This window comes from Copadichromis virginalis, linkage group LG20, assembly GCF_057382275.1.
Source record: "Copadichromis virginalis isolate Kocher_CV1m ecotype Utaka linkage group LG20, C_Virginalis_male_GT1.1, whole genome shotgun sequence".
Lineage (NCBI taxonomy): Eukaryota > Metazoa > Chordata > Actinopteri > Cichliformes > Cichlidae > Copadichromis > Copadichromis virginalis.
Window position 1 is genome coordinate 18,507,819 of NC_140637.1, and position 22,685 is coordinate 18,530,503.

Here is a 22,685-nt window from a genome sequence, read left to right on the forward strand (position 1 = left end):
TCCCGAATCTTTTGTTACTTGGTAACATAACATCCTGACTTTCTGGTCAGGATTTTTAGATTAATTTTGAATCACCTAGAAACACTGAGCGTGTCTTTAAAACCCTAATGTAGACAGATTTGAGACACTCAATTAAAGATGAAAAGAATAAAAGAATAAAATGAACTGTTGCCTCGGATGAAAAATAAATGCATTCTAAATGTAAATAATTGCTAATCCCGTGGTCACAGCTACATAAGTGATACCAGTTTCCCTTATTTGCATTTGTTAGAAGCATCTGTTTAGATGGAATCCCACTATGCCATCTAATCCAGAGGCAGTCTGGCTTTAAGACATGTGATACACTCTTTACACTCAGCCAAGCTGTACGTGAACATTTGTCTCTCAGTGTTCGCTGAGGAGGGACTCAGCGAGCGCTGCTGTTCAGAGGCTGCCTCTCACTGGAAGGATGCAGACGGGGAAAGAAGAGATTCCACTACAGTTAATCAAGGAGCACTCTGCACGTGCCTATAAATGCGAAGGGGCAAATGAATTCAGTGTCACTGGGAGCAGCTCTTTAAGGGGAAGCAGTGATAATTCAAAGGTGGAATTGAAACAGCTGTAAATCTATTTCCTGACTCTGGCTTGACGGTCATTCGTGAAACACCGGACTGTTGCTATCAAAGTGTGGAGCAGGGAGACAGAGTCAGCGGAGTTCCCTGCTTGAGCCAAATCCACAGTTATTGGATGGGATCAACATGAGCAGAATTATGGATGGATTTATGCCATTCTGTTGAGATATTTATACACTCATTTTTTGGGTTGCTCAGGTAAGGTAATCTTTTGTTCTTCTCTGAGTGAAACCTAATTTCTGTCGTTGTTAAGATGTTCAGGTTTTGTATCAGTCTTTGAAGAAAAAGAATGGAAACTGTGAAATATGCATTCATAAAGAATAACTGGACTCTCTGATACAGCGTTGAGAAAATCTAAATACATTTGATCTTATTTTATGATACTGATTTTGCTTAAAATTGCACTGTCTGTTTAGCTAATTATCTATTTTATTCCAGTTTAACATTTACAAAACCAATATCAATAAATAAAAAGACAGAAAAGACAACCCAGGACTACCAATGAGATTTTTTCTTACTTATGATTTGATAAAAGTTTTTTTTAGGGCTTGTCATTGAAATATATAAATTAGATTAAAATGTAAAACCTAATAAATGAATCCTGATATGAATGAATTTCAGGGAAGGAATGTTTTTAGAAAAATATTTTTTCCTTTTCCATTTTGATATGACCAGATGCATTCCTCGCCGTGAATTCTATATTTTCCTTTTTTTTTCTTATCTAAACAGCGTGGTGAGACGTTACAAGCCTTTTGATTCCTATTACCACCACGTCACTGTCATATTACTGTGACAGATACAGAAAAGCCACGGCAGCCAGCTGCTTGCAAAATCTTATCTTTCTTTAAGTTTGATTTTGGTTTTGAGGCAGGAGCACAGCTCAGGAGTTGAAGGGAGTCAGCCTGTCAGGGGAAATCTCTGCTGCATGGGAAAAAGTCCCCAGGGATCACTCCACATTTGCAGTGTTGTGGCTCAGGGACAAGACAGGGCAAAGTAGGAAGATGAAATGGTGAAGAACTCATACTTATATAATCATGCTAATGATAAATTCTGATGACTAAAAATCTCCACTGAGGGACGTTGAGGTCAAATTACCGACAAAAGTGCTTAAAAGAAAATTGAAATGTATTCATTTTTGCTCAAGACTCCAGAAGTGTGCATGCACAGGGGATGGGGCAGAAGTGGAGGTGAGGGAGAGTGAGGTCAGAGGTTGAGACATAATGCATTATGGGTTGATTCCAGCTCTACTGGTCCTCAGCAGATGTGTCCTGTCATGTCCTGGCTGCTCTGCCTGTGCCTCTGGGTCAGTGTGACTGCCATCCAGCTGTGTCAGGCCACTTTCTACGACACCATCCAACAGCATCCTGGGACAAGGCCTGGGCGGACCACAATTCATATGATTGGTGAGTCTTTTTGTACTTTCTTTCTTATTTGACATGACACATACAGCATAGAAATGGCTGCAAAAAATACATTCTGAATCATCTCCATTTATTTCCATTGCCTCTTGAGTACTGCTACTGTATGCTGGGTTTGGCTGCTTAAGTGTTTAATTAGATTCCTAAGAGAAAATATTAGCCCACTTTATTTCAGTCTTTATTTCATTAATATATTAGTGATTAACAAATTATTTAGCAGGCAGATTGCACAGGGGCTGACTTTCATTAAGATTTGCACCACATAGCTTGAGAACTTCTACTGAAGATCACACAGATAAACAATGAATGCCTTTGCTTTTTCCTTCTTCAGCTATTACGGTTGATATTCATGCTACACTGCTCCCCCTCAATTTGATCTGTGCGATTGTGTTGACTGTGAAATTGCACTGAATGGAATATGAGTGAAGCATTGCGGTCGGACTTTTGTTTTCATCAGGCGGACGTGAGCCCTGGTTATGGTAAATAATTATGATCTCTGAATTCAACAGAGAAGAGGAAGCTCAATGCTGTCAGAACTTCAAAGGGAGAAGTAGCTGCATGAATGTGCAGGTCCTGAGTGTCTGTTATTTCCTCTATGCGCTGGTGCACCTCAAGCATATCAGCAAGAAGTCTTTTTAACAGTCTCAATATTGTGAGTCAGAAGACTTCCCGTTCCAACACCTCCATTTCATCACTCAGGTGTGTGCATGTGAATTGGAGACGTAGAAAAATATATAAAAGAAGAGGGGAAAAACACAGGCAAATGGGATATCTTCTCATAGGTGGTCTCATATCAACAAAAGGAAATTGAATTAATATTTCAACTGTGCGTTCGGGTCCTTTTTTGGAGAAAAGAAACAATTTGAATCCTTCAGGTCCCCGTCTTACTAACAGGGAAAATGTCCTGTCATTCCATTTTTCCATAGACCTCACTTCCGCACAAATGAGATGCCAGTTTGCCAGTGAGAGGAGGATGGGATGCCTGTCTGGATTGATTCTGACACTCGAACATTTGTTCTGTGCTGTGTTGTGTGCCTGTTGGATTGGTGGGAGGATTGGGGTTGACGGGTCATGAATTGGTGGCAAGAAGGCCATTGGCTACAGACCACTGGGCCAATCATTAAAGGCAGCAAAATGCCACGAGTTCACGGTGACTGGTATTACCAGAGGAAATCAAGATTACAGAGGGCGAGAGATCAGTTGTGTCCTTGCCAATAGGAATTTAGATCTACCCGGACGTATATCAAATCATTCATGTGTAGTGGTTTTGGAATCAGCTAATTGTGACCTGCTCTTTATATCTCTTAAACATATTGAAACTGTTGATGAATTATCGGCTGCTGTGTGAACAGGCATCTGAGAGATTTATTATCAGCACTGTGTCTCACACTCCAGATGTGTTTTCAATAATAATTTCTTTTTGACATTGTGGAAGCACCTGTCCTGTTCATCCACTGACATATTGGCAGCCTTATTGCAAAGAATGTGTGTCCAGAAGTCCATTAGCTAGATGACCCTTGACTAGGTGCCTGTGTGTGCTCAGTGAATCGAACAAGGTGGCCTGCTTTCCACCCTACAGCTCTACTTACAGATTGCTGCCTGCCACTCTCTCAGATATGCTTAGGGCTATTCTCCGCCTTCCTGGTACAGGCAGGGTTGCTCTCTGCGGTATGATTCATGAGGTGCTGTATTTATTTGGTGCAAAGAGCGTGAACAGTGCACAAAAGAGAACAGATTGTGTTTGTCTTGCATCCGTAAAGGCCTGGTCAGAGATGTTGCTTTTTATTTGGGGTTGTGTATTTCTTGACCCTGAACATATCCAGAGGAAACGAGAGGAATCGCAGATGGACAATTTTTTTTTCTGTCTAAAACTCTGACCTGGTAAACAAACAACCAAACAAAAAAATAACCCCCATAACTTGGCAATGATTTTAAAATGTAAGCTAAGATACTAAAAATACATTTAAAAAATCCTGTGCAGGTATGGCTATTTACACTTTTGCACCTCAGATGTTGTGTGATATTTGTTAAAGATCAAAATACATGCTTCAGTTCAGAGGGAACAAAGGTGTGTTGAATTTTTTGAGCAGCAGTCTACATTCAGGGGAAGAAATAGTGCCATTGGTGATGCAGTGCATCATGTGGAGGTGTTAGCAAAAACTACAACAAACAGTAGATAGTGGCTGCCTGAGGTGGCCTTGCTCTCTCGTGAACTTACTCCCACCAACATTTGGCTCGGCAGGGTCAAACTGTTCATAACTGAAAGGTCACTGAATCTCAACGCCGTGCAGATAATCTCTTATCTTGTGGTTACTGTAAAACATTTGGCTGTGAGTGAACATGCATACAAAGAGAAGATATGCAAAGCAGCAGAACTGGGGATACAAGCAGAAGGAGCTCACTTGCATGTTAAAATCTGCTCATATTTAAGTCACGCATGCTACATGTTGCACTCTTGCAAAGTTACCCTTCTTCCTCTTTAAGATGGCTCCTTCAAACATCGATGAAATTTCAGTGTTAAGCAGCTTAAATATCTTCTCTTCTAATATATGGAGTGAAACTATAGTTTCTCCTTTTTTTCCTAGAGTGAAAATACCACATAAATCCCTCATGTCTCCCATTCTGCAGCTTTAGTGGGGACTAGAGGATCAGGACTTTTTTCTGTGTGCCTCAACAAAAGAAACCACTCGCTGGCAAAGCTCACAATGAAACAAACATGTCACAAACAAAGGTTGTATCCACTATGCACTGTTTTAGACACTGACAATTTAATAGCCTTATATAAGGCATCCTGGAGGCACATTATTTTGACATACATCTTCCTCCTCCCCTCCCCTAGACCTCCTCTCAACCACGCTCTCACTAGTGTCATCGCTGCTCTGCTGCAGTGCCAATGGGAAGTGGCGTGCAGCCTCAGCCCGAGGCTTCGCCACATCTGGAACTCGGCAAACTCACTTTGTCCTGATGCTGTTACACATGTTACTGTTATACTGAAAGACCATCGGCCACTCTGTGAAACACCAGAAACTTCTTCTACCGCCTGCTAAAAAGATTTCCCGCTTTAATGGCTCTGCTGAAAGCTGAGGCAAAGCTTGTTCAGCCATCATATTTTAGAAAGTATTCATGTAATTTCCTTGGTTAGCCCTGAAAGAAAAATATATTCTTAAGTAAATGAATCTGAGGACAATCAGTGGCCTAATTATTACTGTATGCTCACAGCTACAAATAGGTTTTACATATTCTAGTATTTCCCATTTATCTTTTAGCCTATGAATTATTCATAAGAGAGTACTCCTCTAAGCTTGTGGATATTTGTTTAAACAGCATGTTTAATTGAAGTCTTTCTGCCAATTCTGTGCCGGGCTATGGTTTGTGGTCACAACGCTTATATGCAAAATGAATTTCTGTGGCCCACAGCTTAATTAATTTGCCAGGCTTCTCTCTCTCTCTCTTTCTCTCTCATGACTTCACCGGCTATTTCTTATCGAAGCCAAATTTTCCCAAGTATTAATAACACAGGTGTTAATGGCTCACAAAGTTTATCCTCCTGATAAAGGCTGCAGTGTTAAATTTTCTCTTCCGGGCCTTTAGAGAACTGTAACAAATTAAAGTAGAAATTAAACGAACTTTTCAGAACATGATACTAATGAATAATGACCTTATTTTAAAAACGTCTTTCAGTTTCTTTACAAAAACATTCTACATTTTAAGAACTTATTGATGTATTTTAACACTGTGCATTATATGCCATGTTTATGTACATAACCTATTACAAATAGGCCACTGTAACAGCCTAATAGCACTCATTCATGAGTCAGAACAGTAATTGCAAATCTGTCACATCTTGAGGTCATTACATTGCTGGCAGCAGCCTGCTATTTTGCCGTGAACCTCATTATCTGAGAGGTAGCACTGTCAAAGTCATATCTCATTGATCATCAGACACAAATAAATATAATCCTCATCATCTGCGGTTACCTCAATGTCTTGCTTTTTTAGATCTGCTGCCATTAAAAACCTCCATCCCAACGTAAAAGTCTTTCATTCCCATCATTCCCTACTACATGTGACAGAAAAGTGACCTAAGTAAACTTATTCATCCTTATGTCTGCCTTAATTCATAATATCAGTGACCCAGAACGAGCCAAAACAAGAAAACACACTCTTGCATACCTCAAGACCCTCAAGGCACTCTAAAGTCTATTGGAGCATATACTGCATGTTTTAAGCAAAGTGGACATTATGTAAATATCCTTGAAGCCAAAGTATACCCTTGGAAATTTGATTTAATCATTTGAAGGCCATAGACTCCCTGATTCTAAGATTGATCACGGCGGGTTAAAATGGGAAAACAGCTGAGAATGAAAAGATGTATGATAAATGTGGTTTATGCTTTCTTTTTCCTTAAAAAAAAGCATGTCTGTAGACGTAAATTGTGACTTGGAATACAAAATCCATCTGTAGTTTGTCTCTGTTTACCTACAAAGATGCAGTTAATCAGAGAAGTCCGATGAAACACAGCGTCCAGTCATATCAACAGATTCTCAATAAAGAGGTGCTTCGGTCTCATTTAGGCTGTCACTAAAGATGACTGTGTGTACCCTCGCTCAAGGAAGCCCCTTTACTGTGTTATGGTCACACCTCCAAACTGACAACAGGCAGCTGCGAATTTTTGATGTGTTTAAAAAAGTAACATAAAATACAACTATTAGAAATGCATCGTCTATAATATAGTCTATACACTTTATAGCATTCTTCTGTCCTTCAGAGTGCACCCCACTTTGGGAACCACTGCTCTAAAGTCTGTGTTTAGTGATGTAAAACAGAGTTCACCTAACAATTCAGTTCAATCCATCACTAAGAAACAAAATGCCAAATGCTTATGGCTTAAACTCCTACTTGAAAGCTTGCATGTAAATAGTTTTTGCACTAAGCCAAAGAAGCTCCTGAGGAACAAACAGAATGCATTGTTACTCCTAAAATTAGTACATTTATGTTAGAACTTTGCGTATACGAACTGTGGCCCGTGGCCAATTGCTTCTGTAAGACATTAGCTCTGCTAAGAAAGCCTACTGTTTAATAACTGCTTAGAATAGCAGAACACGTTTTGCCTCCGAATGACATTATTATTGGATTGTTTCAAACAAATTTGTCTCTGCTGGGTATAAGAAGCAGTGCATCCTCTTGGGGTCATCAGCTAGATTGTTAGACCCTGGATTTGTTTGTAGTTAGCAGCAGTTTTCTAAATATGTTGCTATGACAGCTGACATAGCTCAAGGATAGTTGACTCTGAAACCCCGAATCCTGATAAAAGTGCTCAGTTTGCTTTAATCCAGAAATAGTCCAAAACAAAACTCGGCTTCTACAGACATCGTCCTTTGTGTTGTGTGAAAACAGCAAACCGAATGAGTGTTTTTGCTAATAATAAACACAGTTCGGGAAAGTTATGGAGCAAGTTTATCTGTGTCTGAAAATAAATTAGTTGCTTCTTAAATGAGTTTATGCAAACAATTAAAGTTTCACATCAATTAATGGATGATGATGATGTTGGGAGTAATTAGTATCAAAGTTTTATTACACTAAATTGTACATCTGCTTTAGACCACAGCATGATTTTACAAATGTTGGAATAGAGTTGTTTCGTGGTGCTGGGTGACTTACAAAGATAAAGAAATGCATTTATTAGAGGGAATAATAAACTTCACATGAATAATATTTAAATTGCTTGGAAACAAAAATAACTAGCTTTAGATATTTTTCTCTTTTTTTCAGCTTTAGATATTTAAATAAGAAACTAAAAGAATAACTATCTGCTATCTCTAACCCTGGATACCCCAGAGTCACAGAATAGATAAGAGCTAGTGGCACCCTGGAGACAAACATGCCCCCAGAACTCCCAAGGGCAAGACGCCCAAACTGAAAAAATAACATTACTGCATTTCATTTTGTATTCTATTTATATCTTGGTTTTTACTTTGTGCCTCTTCTTGTGTATGTTGGTTGTTGTTTTGCTCATTTTTGTGCTTCCTGTTAGTTGTTTAGCTTCTCTTTGTTTTCTTTTTCATATCTTGGTTTTGAATTTGCGGCTGTGAACCTGTATTCTCTGGAACCATTATTTTAATAAGATGATAAGAGGAAAGCGAGTACCACTTTGCAGCCACATAGATGGGCTCTGTGTTGTTTTTAGCCAAAAATGTCGCCCCCTTTTAGAGGCCCGTAAGCCCATTGAGTTACAGGATAATAGACTACAGTAAATGTTTTGCCAGGCACCGTGACAGCACTTCAAATTCCTCATTATTAATGACATGAAAAAATCAATTCAGCCTTTTTATCCTTTGTTCCTATGTCAGTGAATCAAAACAAGCCTTCACATTGGAAAGGATCCCACCATCACGGCACTTCACTGTAATTGCTGATGTCAGTGGTTGCACAAGTGTTCATGTGTGAGCACTCGTTCACTTTAATTCAACATTTTCCCCAGGAATCAAAAACTACCAGTGAATTAGTGATAGCTCTCGCCCCCAGAGTTTGTAAACATTATATCAGCAAGTTCAGACCTTCGTGTCTCTTGTGTGCTGAGGATTGCTTGGGCGAATGCACTCTCTGCCAATGTAAAATTCTACCCTGGTGACTAGTTTTCCAGCTTAGCCACATTGTGGGTGTGTAGATGTAGACCTTGTCACAAAGCCTGGTTTTTTTTTTCTCTTTGCAAAGGATTTTGAGGTGTGGCAGACCTCATGCTCGTCTTGCTCCTTAGATGATTTTGTCACTTCACTGTTGGCCAGCTGCTGTGGAATTTGGATGCTGGGGATTTTATGATCGAGTTGAAAAAAGTAATCTCGCTAAAACTGAGACTGCAGATTCAGAGTCTCTTTTAACTAACACCCCTGTGGTACCCAAACAGCATCGTGGTGAAGAAATATTACTTCTATTAATTCATGCTCTGTATTTGTAGTGTTAAAAATGGGACCTCATTTCCACATTTTTGATTTTTTCAATGAAGGAAATACTTCTTGCAGACTGGGAATTATGCTTGAGAGATCATTTCACATGGCATTGCCTTTGTGGTAGCCTATTTTAAATGCTTGGCAGGAATATGAAATTCATTATCATTACTTAGACCTCATTAAACTGAAAAGAAGCATCTCAACTTGCTAATTGGTTCCAAGGGGGAGGGTAGTATTAGGAATAAGCAAAGTAATTAATATTGGGTTTATCAGGCTCTCATGCAGATTTTATTTTTTTTTTCTGCTCCTAATATCTCCTTGGTGTGCTATAAGTCTTCTGGCATATTTACACCACAGATCCAATTACCTTTCCTGCAGAGACTGGATAATGCATGTGTGAAAATGGGGGACGAAAGTGGGGATATTATGTTTTTGTCAAATATAAAGAACATGACGGAGAGACTAAATGAGACATTTCAAGTCATGCATCACCAGAAGAAATTAAATTACAATAAAAAGACAGTGCTTTTTAAGGGTCTACATTAAAATCTGGTCCAGTATCGAGCAAATTAACAAGAACTTTATGAGGCAGTCAGTGAAGTGAATACATCTACAATGTCTAATTTAAAGCATGTTATGCATGCATTTAAAATGTTTCAATATACAAAACAAATGTCCTATATCATCCTTAATGGCAGGAAGATGTGTTTAAAATGTTGATCCTTTGGCACGGGCGGCCAGCAAAGATAATATCTGCCATATTTCTCCCCTTATCGGCACTCCTACATAATAATCGCCACTGTCTCTTGAGAGAACAGTCAGGAAAGGTCATTTAATCTTTTCATTACTCATGTTACACAGTTTACATGCTGCTACCACATCGGCACCCAGGGTGGATTGTCTGGTTGGCAGTGAGAGGGCCAGCCAGCAGTCACATCAGAGGCGAACAGCCGTTCTCTAAAGGCTCTCTGCTTTGGCTCTATCTCTCCTTGCTTTTCTTCTTGCTGAATGCAACTCTTTCATCTGAGCAAGCGATCTAAAAATATGAAATACCAGTTCTGGACATTTGCGAGTTAGAGAAAAAAAAAAGCTAGATAGAAGGACAGGAACAGCTTGACATTTAAAAATGAATGACATCACACTGACAGAAGACAAATTTTTACAATGCATTCTTTGCTGTGCGCTCCTTTTCCGAGAACTCTGCAGTAATCGTGTGCAACAACAGCATAGCCTGTTTTATGTGTGTTTAATGGACATGAAAGCTGCTGTGTGATTGCTGTACTTTGCTGTCATGCTCAACATGCCACACCATAAAAAACACATAACCACTGGCCTTTTTCATGTGTGGGACCAACTCACTGAAGAGTCAAAGTAGCACGGAATATCCTTGATCAGGACCACGGTGTCGCCAGTGTCCCGGTCCCGTCTTGTATGTGACAACACGAGACGACAGACTTTGAGGCTCAGATGCAAATGAGAAACCCATTCTCCACTACTCACTGCTTCTTTTGTTACATGCAGTTTTCATGCATCTTAAAACAAAAGCACACTCTGCACTGTGAGTAGTCATTTGGCATTTCAATAAAGTATCACCCATGTCTGGCCCACTGCACAAGACCAATCTAACGGCCTTCTTGCGTGACATGCTGTCAAAACCACCGGGCATATTTCATGAATATCTGTACTTTTATTTGTCATGGACAGTGCCTTTTCAGAGTAGAAAATGGCAGTGTTGATACCCCCTTTCTATCAAGCACATGCGCACACGTTTGTAAACTTACAACATGCAAGTGTTTTAAAGAAGAAAAAAAAGATCAACCTAAATATGCATTGATAGCAATTAATACCTAAAGCTGTTGACAAATTCTGTTAATTCTTTAAACATTTGCAATTCTCAAATTTACTCGAGCGTTGTTTGAAATCTCATTTACACTGCAACAACTCCTCTGCATTTTCTCCAGACTCAAAACAAATTTGTCTCGGAGTGTATCGAGCAATATGTCACTCACTTTCACCCCAGCATTTATGTCTAGAATAACAACAGTACTGCAGGGATTTCAGATGTTTTTGCAGAAGGCAGGGAAAAAAATAGACACTCAATTTGACACCATGCAGTCACATGTTTTGTGCCTCTCACTGTCTTCCATCTGCATTAATTTGACATTCTCTAATCTGGCGCTCCCATTTCCTGTCAGCAACAGAACTGCTGTACCCTGCTGGCTTGGATGTCTACAGAGAGCATGCACAGAGAAAGTGAAGCCTATTAAGGGTCACCTTGGATGCATTTCCCATTAATAGGTGACAGGCATGGTGCTCTAAAACGTGGACTTCTGTGGTTGGGAAATCAGGGCCCGCTGTCTCTGATAAATGACTTTTGAGCTACAAAATAATTAACCACAGGAACTACGGACTTTCCAGGGACTTCCATGTGACATGGACTCAGCTCTGAGCTTGTTTGGAGTTATTCAGATGTCACACAGTTATCAAGATATATTGTCACATGGCACTTGTGCACTGTGCAAGCATACACATTCAGAACAGGGTGTACACAGAGTGCCACCGGCTGCCAGTCAATGGAACCCAAAGCCCAGGAGAGAAACTGGTTATCTGCTAAATTGAGTCCCTTAGGCTTTCCATTTGGTTTGTATATGGAGTGTAACAGTGACTACTTTCAGTGCTTTCCTTTCGGTTATATTCACTGTTCATTAAATCGTGGTGTTCAGACTCCCTATATGAATTACACGTATAACATTTTTCATGTATACACAGTTCTGAATGCCTGAAACAGATGGCAGAGGAGTGTTGTCATTCAGAGGGTATACTTGCTATCAGTGTCTCCAGAGACAACCCCACAGTCTGGGCTCATTACAGTAGACAGCGAGCCATTGCATACTTATTGCGTAGTGACATTTCTATTGAGATAAACTGACCATTTTCCTCTGCGCAATAGCTGTTTCATCACGTCTGAAGAACCATTTACTGGTCCCACATGAACCCTGCTCACATTCATTAGGCAGGCAGGACCGCAGATCCACAGAAATTCAGAATCGGTGCTACGCGTTCATGTCACGCATGATTTGACAGCATTTGCCTTCAACCAGGCTTGCTGTCCATAACTCATCGAATTTCGATGCAGTGTTGTTGGCTTCCAGCGTGACTCATTGTGCCGGAGAGCATTGACTGAACGACACTTGCTGTCCATTGAGCAGATGAGACGCTGCGGATCCCAGGTGTTGTCATTTGTGTAGATAATAGCATTACATTTAAGTGTTTTGACACTTTTCCATGTGGTAAACTTGTTCTGCACAGAACCCTCTGTGAGGAGTTGTTTAGAGTGCTAGAGAAATGTTTTGTTTTCTGCTTTTTGTGTTTCACAAAATCAGTATTAAATTAATTTTACATTAGCTATCAACACGCTGTTACATCTTGATTTGCAGACATATCAAGCTTTAGGTGCTTCGAAAATCATGGAGTTCAGATGAATCCAGAACGAATCGTCCTCAACCTTTTCTGCTTTCTCCTTTTTTATGAGTTTTTGGTATCATTTTTCTGACGTTGAGAAGCTCTAAAGTTGGGTGAGACAGGAAAGTGTTGATAATGATTTACTTCTGCTGCATATGAGGATATTATAAGAACACATCAGATAGACCTATTGTATATTATTGCTGGCTATAGGGTATGCTATTCATTTTTGACCTTGGAAACCAGTATGTTGCTTTTGGGCGAAAAATACATAAATATTTCTTCCAACACTGCATCTACAATTCAGTTATTTTTCTACAAGCATTTCTGTATAGTACTTAAGGTAATGATCTCACCATTAGATCCATTTGTAGCTCTCCTGGACCCTTTGATCAAATTTTATGGCTTGTAGATGTTAAACTAAATGTGAAAATGTATAAAGTCATAGGGAAGAAGCTCTAAAAGTGCTTTGAATATCAAGTAATAGACTGATAAAAGTGTAACACAAACACAACCAATAAAGCAGTAAGACAACAGAAGACAGGTCCTTTAGCTGCACTGAAGGCACAAAGTTGTACAGTATGACTAGTACTTTTAATATGAAATTTAAAAAAAAAAACAGCTGAGAAGAATTTAAAAGTTATTTCTGCTGATAAAACAGCTCTGATCTAATGTACTCTAAGGCTTAGCAGCGCTCTCATTTTTTAGGTATACAGCAGCTAATGAAAGATGTAAATTGATTTCTGGCAAATATAGGATCAAATTAGACTCTTAAAAGGATGAAAAAGTAAAATCTTAGCTTATGCTGCATAGATTTTGCTCTCTTGAGTAAATGTAGTTATTCTTAAATACAGTCCAGTATTAATGTAAACATTTATCTCATATGCTCGAAGAAAATTGGTGTGATTCCGTATGTTTTTTTTTAAATTTCAATGCTTAATTTGGTAAATACTTCAGTATCATTGATGTCCTGTTCATCGTTAATCATTTACATTGTATCTGTAACTGTAGAATTAGAAAATGTCAAACACAATCAAAAGCATGTTCATTGTTCCAAGGATTTATTTCTCATAACAGATCAACAAAGGTCAGCATATGCAATAAATCGCCATAAGAAACCAAACAACACCAGGAACAGACCTTCCCAGGCAACACTAGAGAAATCTTACCACAATATAGCAGAATTATTTTTTCCCCAGCTCTTCCAAGCCTGAAAATGAGTTGTGCCCTGTTGAGTGCAGGTTATACAGGTTTTCTGGCCCAGAGTAATGAAGAGGCAGGAGCAGGGAGCATGGCAGCAAAATCAGGGCAGCTCCAGTTGAGACCCTTTTTCTTTGTGACCTCTGACCTGATGAATGACAATTTCTGTGTGACCCTTGTTCCCTGTCAATCAAAATGTTTTTGTAGAGGCAATACAACCATGAGCACGCACACACACTGGCAGACACACACACTGTCAAAAGCCATTTGTCATTTGGAAGACTGATAATAGGAGAAATGGAAATACAGAAAACAATTATACCCTTGCATGACTCCAGCCCTTACCTGAAGAGAGCATTCATATCCAGCCATGTTATCCTTCGTTTCCTTCTGCAATATTTATCATGCAATGATGGGGTCTTGGAGCATGCAGCGTGTTGTACTTGCAGGCTGAAACCACGGGTGAAGTTGAAAAGCATTCATCAGTGTAAGCTTAGCTTTTGTTTAAAGGTACCCAGTACACCTGCCAGCTGGAAATACCACACTGATTTGCATTTTTATTCGATTTTAATGTATTCTTCGGAGGTGATGATTTCCAAAAATAGAGTATCCTTATTCTTTGCTGTGCTTGGTAGCAACAAGCAATGCAAGTTAATTCTGTTGAATAGTGTTTTTAATAGATCAAAGAAGAAATCTGGGGCTGTCTTATGCAATTAAGGAGATGCATTAAGAAGAACAAACCCCTGTGGGCTGTTGTTTTCAAATGATGCCCCACTGCTTCCACTGGTACATCACGATTAACGTTGTGCAGACATGCCCTTTTGTTGAGTGCATCAGGCAGCAGGCAATATTCGCTCAGACTGGCTACAGAATTTGGATATTTTTCAGTTAAACCAAAGGCTGTTTATGTTTTCTGAAATATACGACCTGGAGTTATGATAACCCAAAGAAGCTCCACAGACTTGGCAAGAAGCGAGAAAATGACAAACTTTTTTAATTCTATCCTTCCCATGGTCTGAAATTTGACTATTCATTTTGTCCCTTAATGGGAAGCTAGTTGTGTTTATTAATAAACACAACTAGCTTCTGCTACCGCAAGAGCAGATTCACAACCGGGGATTGTAAATATGCTGAATATCAACCCGGGAGAAATACTGAATCCTGAATCAATTTCAAATAAGTTTATACCAATCTGACTTTTTGAAGCTTTACACACTTAGAAAAGATAACGATGACTCTTAATGCAATGAGGTAAAAATTAGAGAATCACAGTGAGAAGTTCAGTGATCTACTTTTACCCAGTAGGTCACCTGGGTCCGTGTTGGTTAATCCCCCCGGAACTTAGATGATGACTCACAAGATTGATCTTATTCCTTTTTTTAAATTTAAGCTGCCTTATGAATGAATTTAGTTTCCACTTAAAAACTGAATCCCTACAATCACATTTTTCTTCCTTTATTTAGAAGTGATCCAAAATTATCATGCGACCTCTTCATATTTCAGTTTCAGAGCTCAGTGTGAGCACCACGTCGCCCCGATTTGGCGTTTTAAGGTATTATAATGCAATTAAATATAGGAAAAGGAATTTTAAAGTTAGAGTGCAATAGTGATCAATAGATTGAGAATGTGCACACGTGCTGACAATAGGTAGTGCTTTGCTGTACTGTGAGTAGAGTGGTAACCATATTTATTACACAGATTTATTTTACTCTTAAAAAAGTACCAGGGCAGATATATTTCTTAGCATTTTGTTCCCTTTATGACTGCATGAGAGGAAGACAGGAAATATAGACAGGAAATGCCAGAAGAAAGAAGGGTTTATGGCTGCAACAACAGTCAGATGGTAGTCAAACTGTAGAATGAACCATGTCCTCATTGTTTGCCTTAATTAGTGAGAAAAGATATCCCTTCACCAGTTCAGTGTATCATTTGAGCCTAGAACAAGCAAATATTTGTTATTTTCTCTTGATAAACAAATGAAACAGTTGGTTGAGTGTTACTTAATTGTATGCTGTTTTTTTTTAACAACAACTTAGTAAATATTCAATCACTGATTATATGCAATAGCAAAAGTTTCAAAGAAAGGTGAAAGAAAGGTCTTTGAATCATCTCACAACTAACACAGCCCCATCTTTTTTGATTGCTTTATGGTTAGTTTCATTAGTTTCATTGCAGTGATTTGTCCGATGACCAAACAACATCGGGTTTTCTGCTAAGATGGTGTCCAAGGCTTCGAAGAAACTACTAGGAATCAAGAGGACCTCACTAACCAAAATATTCAAATGCAGTGAAGCAATATATGCAAATCTAGCCATGACACATTTCACAAACCCACAGCTCATTGTCAAACATTACTTCAAATCACTTTGCTGGCAGTGTACCAGATACTTTCCCCCTCTCACTGCTCTTTCTCTCTGCAACCTCCTTGATCTTCTGTCATGTTGACGGGTGTAATTGTCAGATGGTCCTTTGCTGCACAGCTCTCATATGTTGGAGAGTCTGAGCGCAGTGGGTGGGAGAGGCCAGAGGCCGAGGTGGGTCATGTCCGTTTCGTCCAGTTCTAACATCCCTCAGGGCAAAGCCAGTAGTTTGGCGATAATTGCATGGTGGATGCAGTGTTCATATTCATGATAACCCTGAAGCAGGCCTCTCCTCCTGCTAATAGATGTCTTTTTTCTGCCCGCTCTCACACATCTCTTCATCGTCATTTCACATTCGCCAAGCTGCAGGGGCTTCGCTTGTTCAAAGACTGTAAAGCACAGGAATGATTATTCTGGTTTACGGCAAACTTCTGTGATGTTTTACTGTTATTTTGCTGCATAAAAACAAACAATTCATGAATATGGACATTGTAGATTAAACACAAGATACATCATTTTCAAGTACCTTAAGGGACATTTTTAAAGCATTCAAAATCATGAGCAGAAACATAAATATGACAGTTGTTGTTTATTAATAAACACACACACACACACACACACACATATAGATAGATAGATAGATAGATAGATAGATAGATAGATAGATAGATAGATAGATAGATAGATAGATAGATAGATAGATAGATAGATGAGCATTTTATATATCTAAACTAAAATCATAGTTATCTGAGAGATAAGAAGGGGTCCGACCCATACACCGCTCTTTTAATAAAGAGTCACATGGAAGCAAGCTTGGCCAATCCAAAGCATTTTATAAGCTTATCATATGTGGTTATATGTACTATCTAAAGCATAACTAAAGATGTAATAAATTCACTGTGAATCTGATATTATTAATATCGTGATATTTGGGAAAAAGCCATTCCATTCAGAAAGCTAAATAGCATCTTTAGAAAACCTGTTTTGTCAATAACTATGTTTAAAATGACCTTCATTAGGTTTAAAATGGGTCTGCTTTCACAGGAGAAACTGCTCCCCAAAATACTTCATGCTTGAAAACACAGCTGTTGATTAAAAACCTAATAATTGTCTCTTTGATTAATCAAGCGACAATCATCAGTTAAATGTAGGTGAGCAGAAATATTTCCTTCCAAACAGCAAGATTAGTGTAAACTACTCAAGTAACCTCATAATTGTTAACACGGAGCTCAGCTAAATTAGTAACTTTCCAGCAGTGAATCCGCAAATGTCCACAAATGAGTTAAGTGTTTAGAATGCAAATGCAGCTCAACTTAATGGCTAAATGTAGCCCATTTTTTTTCTTTCTTTCTTATCAGAAGGGGGCACATGTGAGGTAATTGCTGCTCACAGATGCTGTAATAAGAATCGTATTGAGGAGCGGTCACAGACGGTCAAGTGTTCCTGTCTGCCAGGGAAGGTAGCTGGAACCACTAGAAACAGGCCTTCATGTGTCGACGGTGAGTATTTTTATAACCAAAGAAGAAGAAAAAATATCAGGTTAATCTACAATATCGGCTTTACTAATTCTGTCCTATGATTGCATGGTATTTATTCTGTGTGTGACTGCTTTGCAAGAATAGGATAAGATAAGATAAGATAAGATAACCTTTATTAGTCCCACACGTGGGAAATTTGATGCTTCCCCCTTGGAATTCTACCAAGCATGTTCTGTTTTACATACAAAATATGTTTTGTAAAGATACAGAGATTTGTGCAAATCTCTCAAAAGGCTGAAGTCACCCGTGCAATGCTTTGTCCCAAATAAGATTAACATTACCTGCGATAACGCCACATACAAATTGTGTTGCTGACAGACAGCAGAAGGTTTCTGCAGGGGTGAGCTTTACTCCGACACAAGACAGTCAAATACATCTGCCAAATGTAGCGCACCTCAGGGAAGAGTGCAGAAATAAAAAATAGAATAAGGCAAAGAGACACAGACAAAATAGGCGTTGATTAAATATGCACCTTGTGGATATTTCATGAAGGTTTTACACATGCTTTGACAAATGTCTCCTACACAAGCTCAATGCTTTGTAAGAAATGAATTTGGTGTCGGGGTCTGACACAACTAAAACACATATTGGCTTTAGGAAACCTCTCACCTGCAGCTTTTATCTTAAACCCTTTTGCAAATATTACTGCAATATCTGAGCAGACTGAGGGATATTTGAGTGCTCTCCATGTCAGCTCTGACACATTCTTTTCCTCTGTCACACATTGCAAACCATTTACTGTCTACTTACCCTGTATTTAAGGCAATTTTCTCTTCTGATGGCAGGGATATGGTGTGCATTAAAGTCAAGTCCCAGTCACACCTACCAATCCCTACACTCAATGAAAAGCCTGAGTTCCAGCCTCTGTATTAATGTATAACTGCATCTAATAAAGAGGCCACATTTTAAAGGATATACAATGTAAAGCAATAGTTTTTCACCAAAACGGTTTGTCCAAAGCATATAGAGCTATCAAATACAGCCACATTACTTACCGATAGCTTTGACGTAACATATAGATAATTAGAATTAGACAACTTCACCTTAAATCTCCTAACCACCAAAGCTGTGCTTTCAGGCTTTTTCAGTTTGGGGCTTTTTACTTGCCTACTATGTTATTTCTCTTGTCTTTGTTGCCTGTAGCATCCATAGTAATTGGGAAGTGGTGGTGTGAGATGGAGCCTTGCCTGGAGGGGGAGGAATGTAAGACGCTCCCTGACAACTCAGGCTGGATGTGTTATGCGGGGAACAAGATCAAAACCACAAGGGTAAGATAACCTCTCTTGACCGCAGGATTCATGATATTATAGCAGAAATGTGGAAGAAAAGTGTAGCATTCAGTGACTCTGTCTGTGGCATCAGCAAAACATTGAACTTTGCAGGATTCCTTTTCAGTGCAAATTGACTTGTTAACAACTGAGTCTAACCTCTTAATTCCTTCCTTATTTTTCTTGTCAGAACACTCAGCCATACACAACATCAACATATTAGCATTTTGCAGAAGGGATGCAAGTGAAGACCTCAGGTGCAGAGGATAATTTGCAGGTCAGCTTACTGGGAAACTGGATTACTAATTAATTTCTCCCAACTGTTCCAACTTCTGAACTGAGCAAAGAGCAAAACACAGACTTTGTGCTCTCTTCTGTGCTATTAACTCTTAGCATATAGCCCTCTAAATGTGTCTTTCTTTCTCATTTCAGCACTGTCGTAGGACCAATTAACGCAAGAGACAATGAACCTATTGTTGCTTGAAGAAATGCAGACACTTCTCAAATCAAAGTGTAAAAAGATGTAGAATACATAAAACACATTCTGCTCAAGGCTCCTGCTCAAAGCTGCCTGCAGGAAACTTCATCATAACCTTGTAATGAATACATTTTCCCCATTTTTTTTCCAACTCTGAGACAGAACGAGACTGTCTGTGCATTTGGATTAATATCTGGAGAGAATCTGACGTCCCTCCGTAGACATCAGTAAGACAGATGTGTACTACGAAGCACCAAACAGGAGAGGAATATATCAAAGGACATGGGATGAGCAAGTGCAGAAGCTGACAGCCCTCAGGATTTTCTTTACTCCTTTTAATATTAGAGGAAAAACATTGTACATAATTTGTTTGTCCTTCATTGTGTACATGAACTATTTATGGTGGTGGTGAACCTTCCCCCCTTCTAACCCACAAAAGAGCCAAAGTCTGATGAGTTCACGAATAATATGTTAGGATGAAACAAATGCATTATGAGGAAGATGTTTTACAAATACTGCTTGTGTGTCTTGATACATTTTGCCATTTGTTTGTGTGGTACGTGTATGCCTTTGATAACCTCTTAAATTGCTTTACCAATTAAATTTGGTGACATGTCAGCTACCCTAAAACCTGTTGATTCACCAAAACATGTGAAACCAGTTAAACCATTTCCAAAACTTGAAATGCCTTATTTGTGTTGGATGATTCAAATGGTAATACTGTACATATGAAGCCATCTATTGATATGTGCTGAAGTTTCATTAAAGTCAGTGTTCCTGTTACTCATGCGAGTGCATCTTTGCCACTCAGTAAAACATGAACACAAAGCCCCCCAAAAATAATATTTTAGATTCAGTGCACCTCACACTTCCTGAGGAAATGATCACTTCTGTACTGCTATGTGCATCGCAAATAAAAATCCACAAGTCGACTGAGAAATCGCAGGGGGGGGAAAATGACACTTAGAACTCGCCTCCCCTTGTTTTCTCTGATATCAAAGCAATGTAGTTACAGCTGTGTGCACATTCTTTGGTCAGCTTTAAAAAGAAACTCCTAATAGCCCATTGAGCTGTCTAGCTGTAACCCACACACTGACTTATATAAAAGGATGGATGTAACCCACAGGTTGGAAAAGTGAAGCCAATAGGGCATTTGCTCTTATAGCCAGCAGGGGGCAGCTCCTCCAACTGCAAAAGAAAGAAACAAAAAGAAATCGTGCTTGTGTATAAGGCTAGAAGAAATGAGTCTGGGAGAAATTAACTGCATTTCCAATTTAATTTATGGCCTCAGTAACCGCTTAGCTGATGGGTTTATGGCCTCTATCACTAGTTTATGTCTTATTTAATATAGTGTGATGTAATTTCGTAAACTGCACACAAATGTAAAGTAAAGCAGGGTGTCGTTTAGGGAATGGAAAGACGTAAGCACACTTCAGTTTCTTCTCTTCTGAGTAGAAAAAAGTTAATTAGACAATAAGCATAATGCTTATCTCAAGTCTTTAAACTTTAAACTTCTGAGCGATAATCACAACACCTACATCCATCTTTTATATACAGTCTCTGAGCCTACAGCGTAACTAACTCTACAGCAACATTATACTTCTATATTCTCCAAAGTGCAATTCAAACACTAGTCCTGAGGTTCATTTGTTTCAACCTCGCTTGCGCATTTGTGGATTTAAAAATTCAGGTTTTGCTTTCTTTTAATAAGTTTCCAGATTGCTATGTTTTTAGATGTCAAATGATTTTAAGTTTTTTTGGTTACAACAACAGAAGTTTTTTAATTCTAATAAAATGTTTGTTAGATTGTGTTAGCATATGGACAGGCATTGACAAAGACACATCGGGAGTCATGGTGACCTTTCAGGGACACTGACATTCTTTTCAGTGTTTAGTTTTTTGGAGATGCTGCTTAGCAGAGGGTCTTACTTTTGAATAAAGACAGGTTAGTTTTCATTTCTTTTTAAAGTTAAGCAGCATGTCCTGTGTTGCTATTTGGGATTATCATGATCCCTATTTGCTTGGTAGGTCCTCCTCCCACAGCCCATGAATATTTTAGTTATTTAAGCTTTATGGATATCTAAAAGAATAAGCATATTTTCCAAAATCTAATATTATTTCTTTAATCACAATTGCTTTTTCTGAGAATGTGCTATTCAACCCTTCACAGAAGCCTCTTTCAGCTCAACACACAGGTCATTAATTGGAGTCACTCTTGCTCCCTGTACAGGCAAGACAATCGCGCATGAATAAATGGCAAACAAGCATTGCTCCCCTGTATTTACAACATTTTGATGCAGCACTCAGTGGGACACTGGCCATTGCTTTCACAGCCTTGCTCCCTCAGGAATTACTCCAGGAGGAACTCGTGGCTGCTGTCGCTGTGCAGTGTGTCATCCATCTTCAGGAAAAATTGTTTTTTCCTGGACCTTCCACTTGTTTCATTATTTTCTGCTTTCCACTGATATTCAGCTCTCTTGAAAAGCACAGCTTGTGCGCTCATTAGAATACTCTGGATCACTCATCTATTAGATAAAAATATTAATATATAGATGTTTTATTTGACTTTTAAGCTCAGGAAGGATTTCATCTGAACTTTAAATAAGATAAAACACACAATATCATTTCATGTAGCACTGAACAAAAATCACTCCCATGAGTTACATAAAATCCTTATCCCGTTTGAGGCCTTAGCCCCTTATAAATTACTTAAAACAATTCTTTATATTTTGCCCTTTAGACAGGGGAGGTCACAATATCAAAGGTATTTTTATAATATTTCACAGACATCTACTTTCTGTCTAGAAAAGATCAAGTTTGCCCAGGTACAAAACACTGAAAGGTAGCTGAATGCACCACAGTAGTGACCACTGCAATCTATGGAATATTAATTTATTTGGGATTTCTTTTACCCGGTGCCTGAAGGTATTTGTAAATATCCTTAAACAAAATACAGCTTCCAATGTTAAGAGTAAAAATTTATTCTTTGACTTTCTAAGTAGTCAAATTTACAAACCAAAACTAAATTTAAAATGTTTTAAAAGACTTATGCAAGAATGCAGTATAAAATTAGGTTGAATACAAGCTAGCCAGGAAGGGAGACAACAGTTTGACTCTCAATGAAAAACATGGAGAGGTTGTTTGCATAGCAACTACACTCAGCTATAGTGGTTGCTACATGTTGTGATTTTGACAAGAATTTGCACTCATTGCCATAAAAAGCAGAGATTTGATTCAGTGAAGACCTTTATACAAAGAATGTGTTTTTTAAAGGGACAGCATTTTACTGTAAATCCAGGGGTGGCTGTATTAAGAGAGACATCTCTTTTTTTCCCCTGCTGTCCTTGCACATGTTAATTTTTGGCTCAGTCTGCACTGAGACTCATGCAGCATAATCACAGAT

General features: G+C 38.8%; 1 protein-coding gene across 3 annotated transcripts; it reads left to right on the forward strand.

The window, feature by feature from the left end:
- Positions 1-401: 401 nt before the first annotated feature.
- On the forward strand, positions 402-19,900 carry LOC146684624 (chemokine-like protein TAFA-1). 3 transcript variants are annotated; one of them, XM_085444433.1, is made up of 7 exons: positions 402-809; positions 1,854-2,014; positions 17,357-17,497; positions 18,680-18,804; positions 18,995-19,081; positions 19,237-19,317; positions 19,445-19,900. In XM_085444433.1, exons 1-5 carry the CDS (start codon positions 754-756, stop codon positions 19,025-19,027), a joined length of 516 nt encoding a protein of 171 aa, XP_085300559.1. In that variant the 5' UTR covers positions 402-753; the 3' UTR covers positions 19,028-19,081; positions 19,237-19,317; positions 19,445-19,900. The 3 variants fall into 3 exon arrangements, with proteins under 3 accessions (XP_085300559.1, XP_085300558.1, XP_085300560.1); XM_085444432.1 differs by having other exon boundaries at positions 19,237-19,900; XM_085444434.1 differs by having other exon boundaries at positions 747-809; positions 1,873-2,014; positions 19,237-19,900.
- Positions 19,901-22,685: the final 2,785 nt, after the last annotated feature.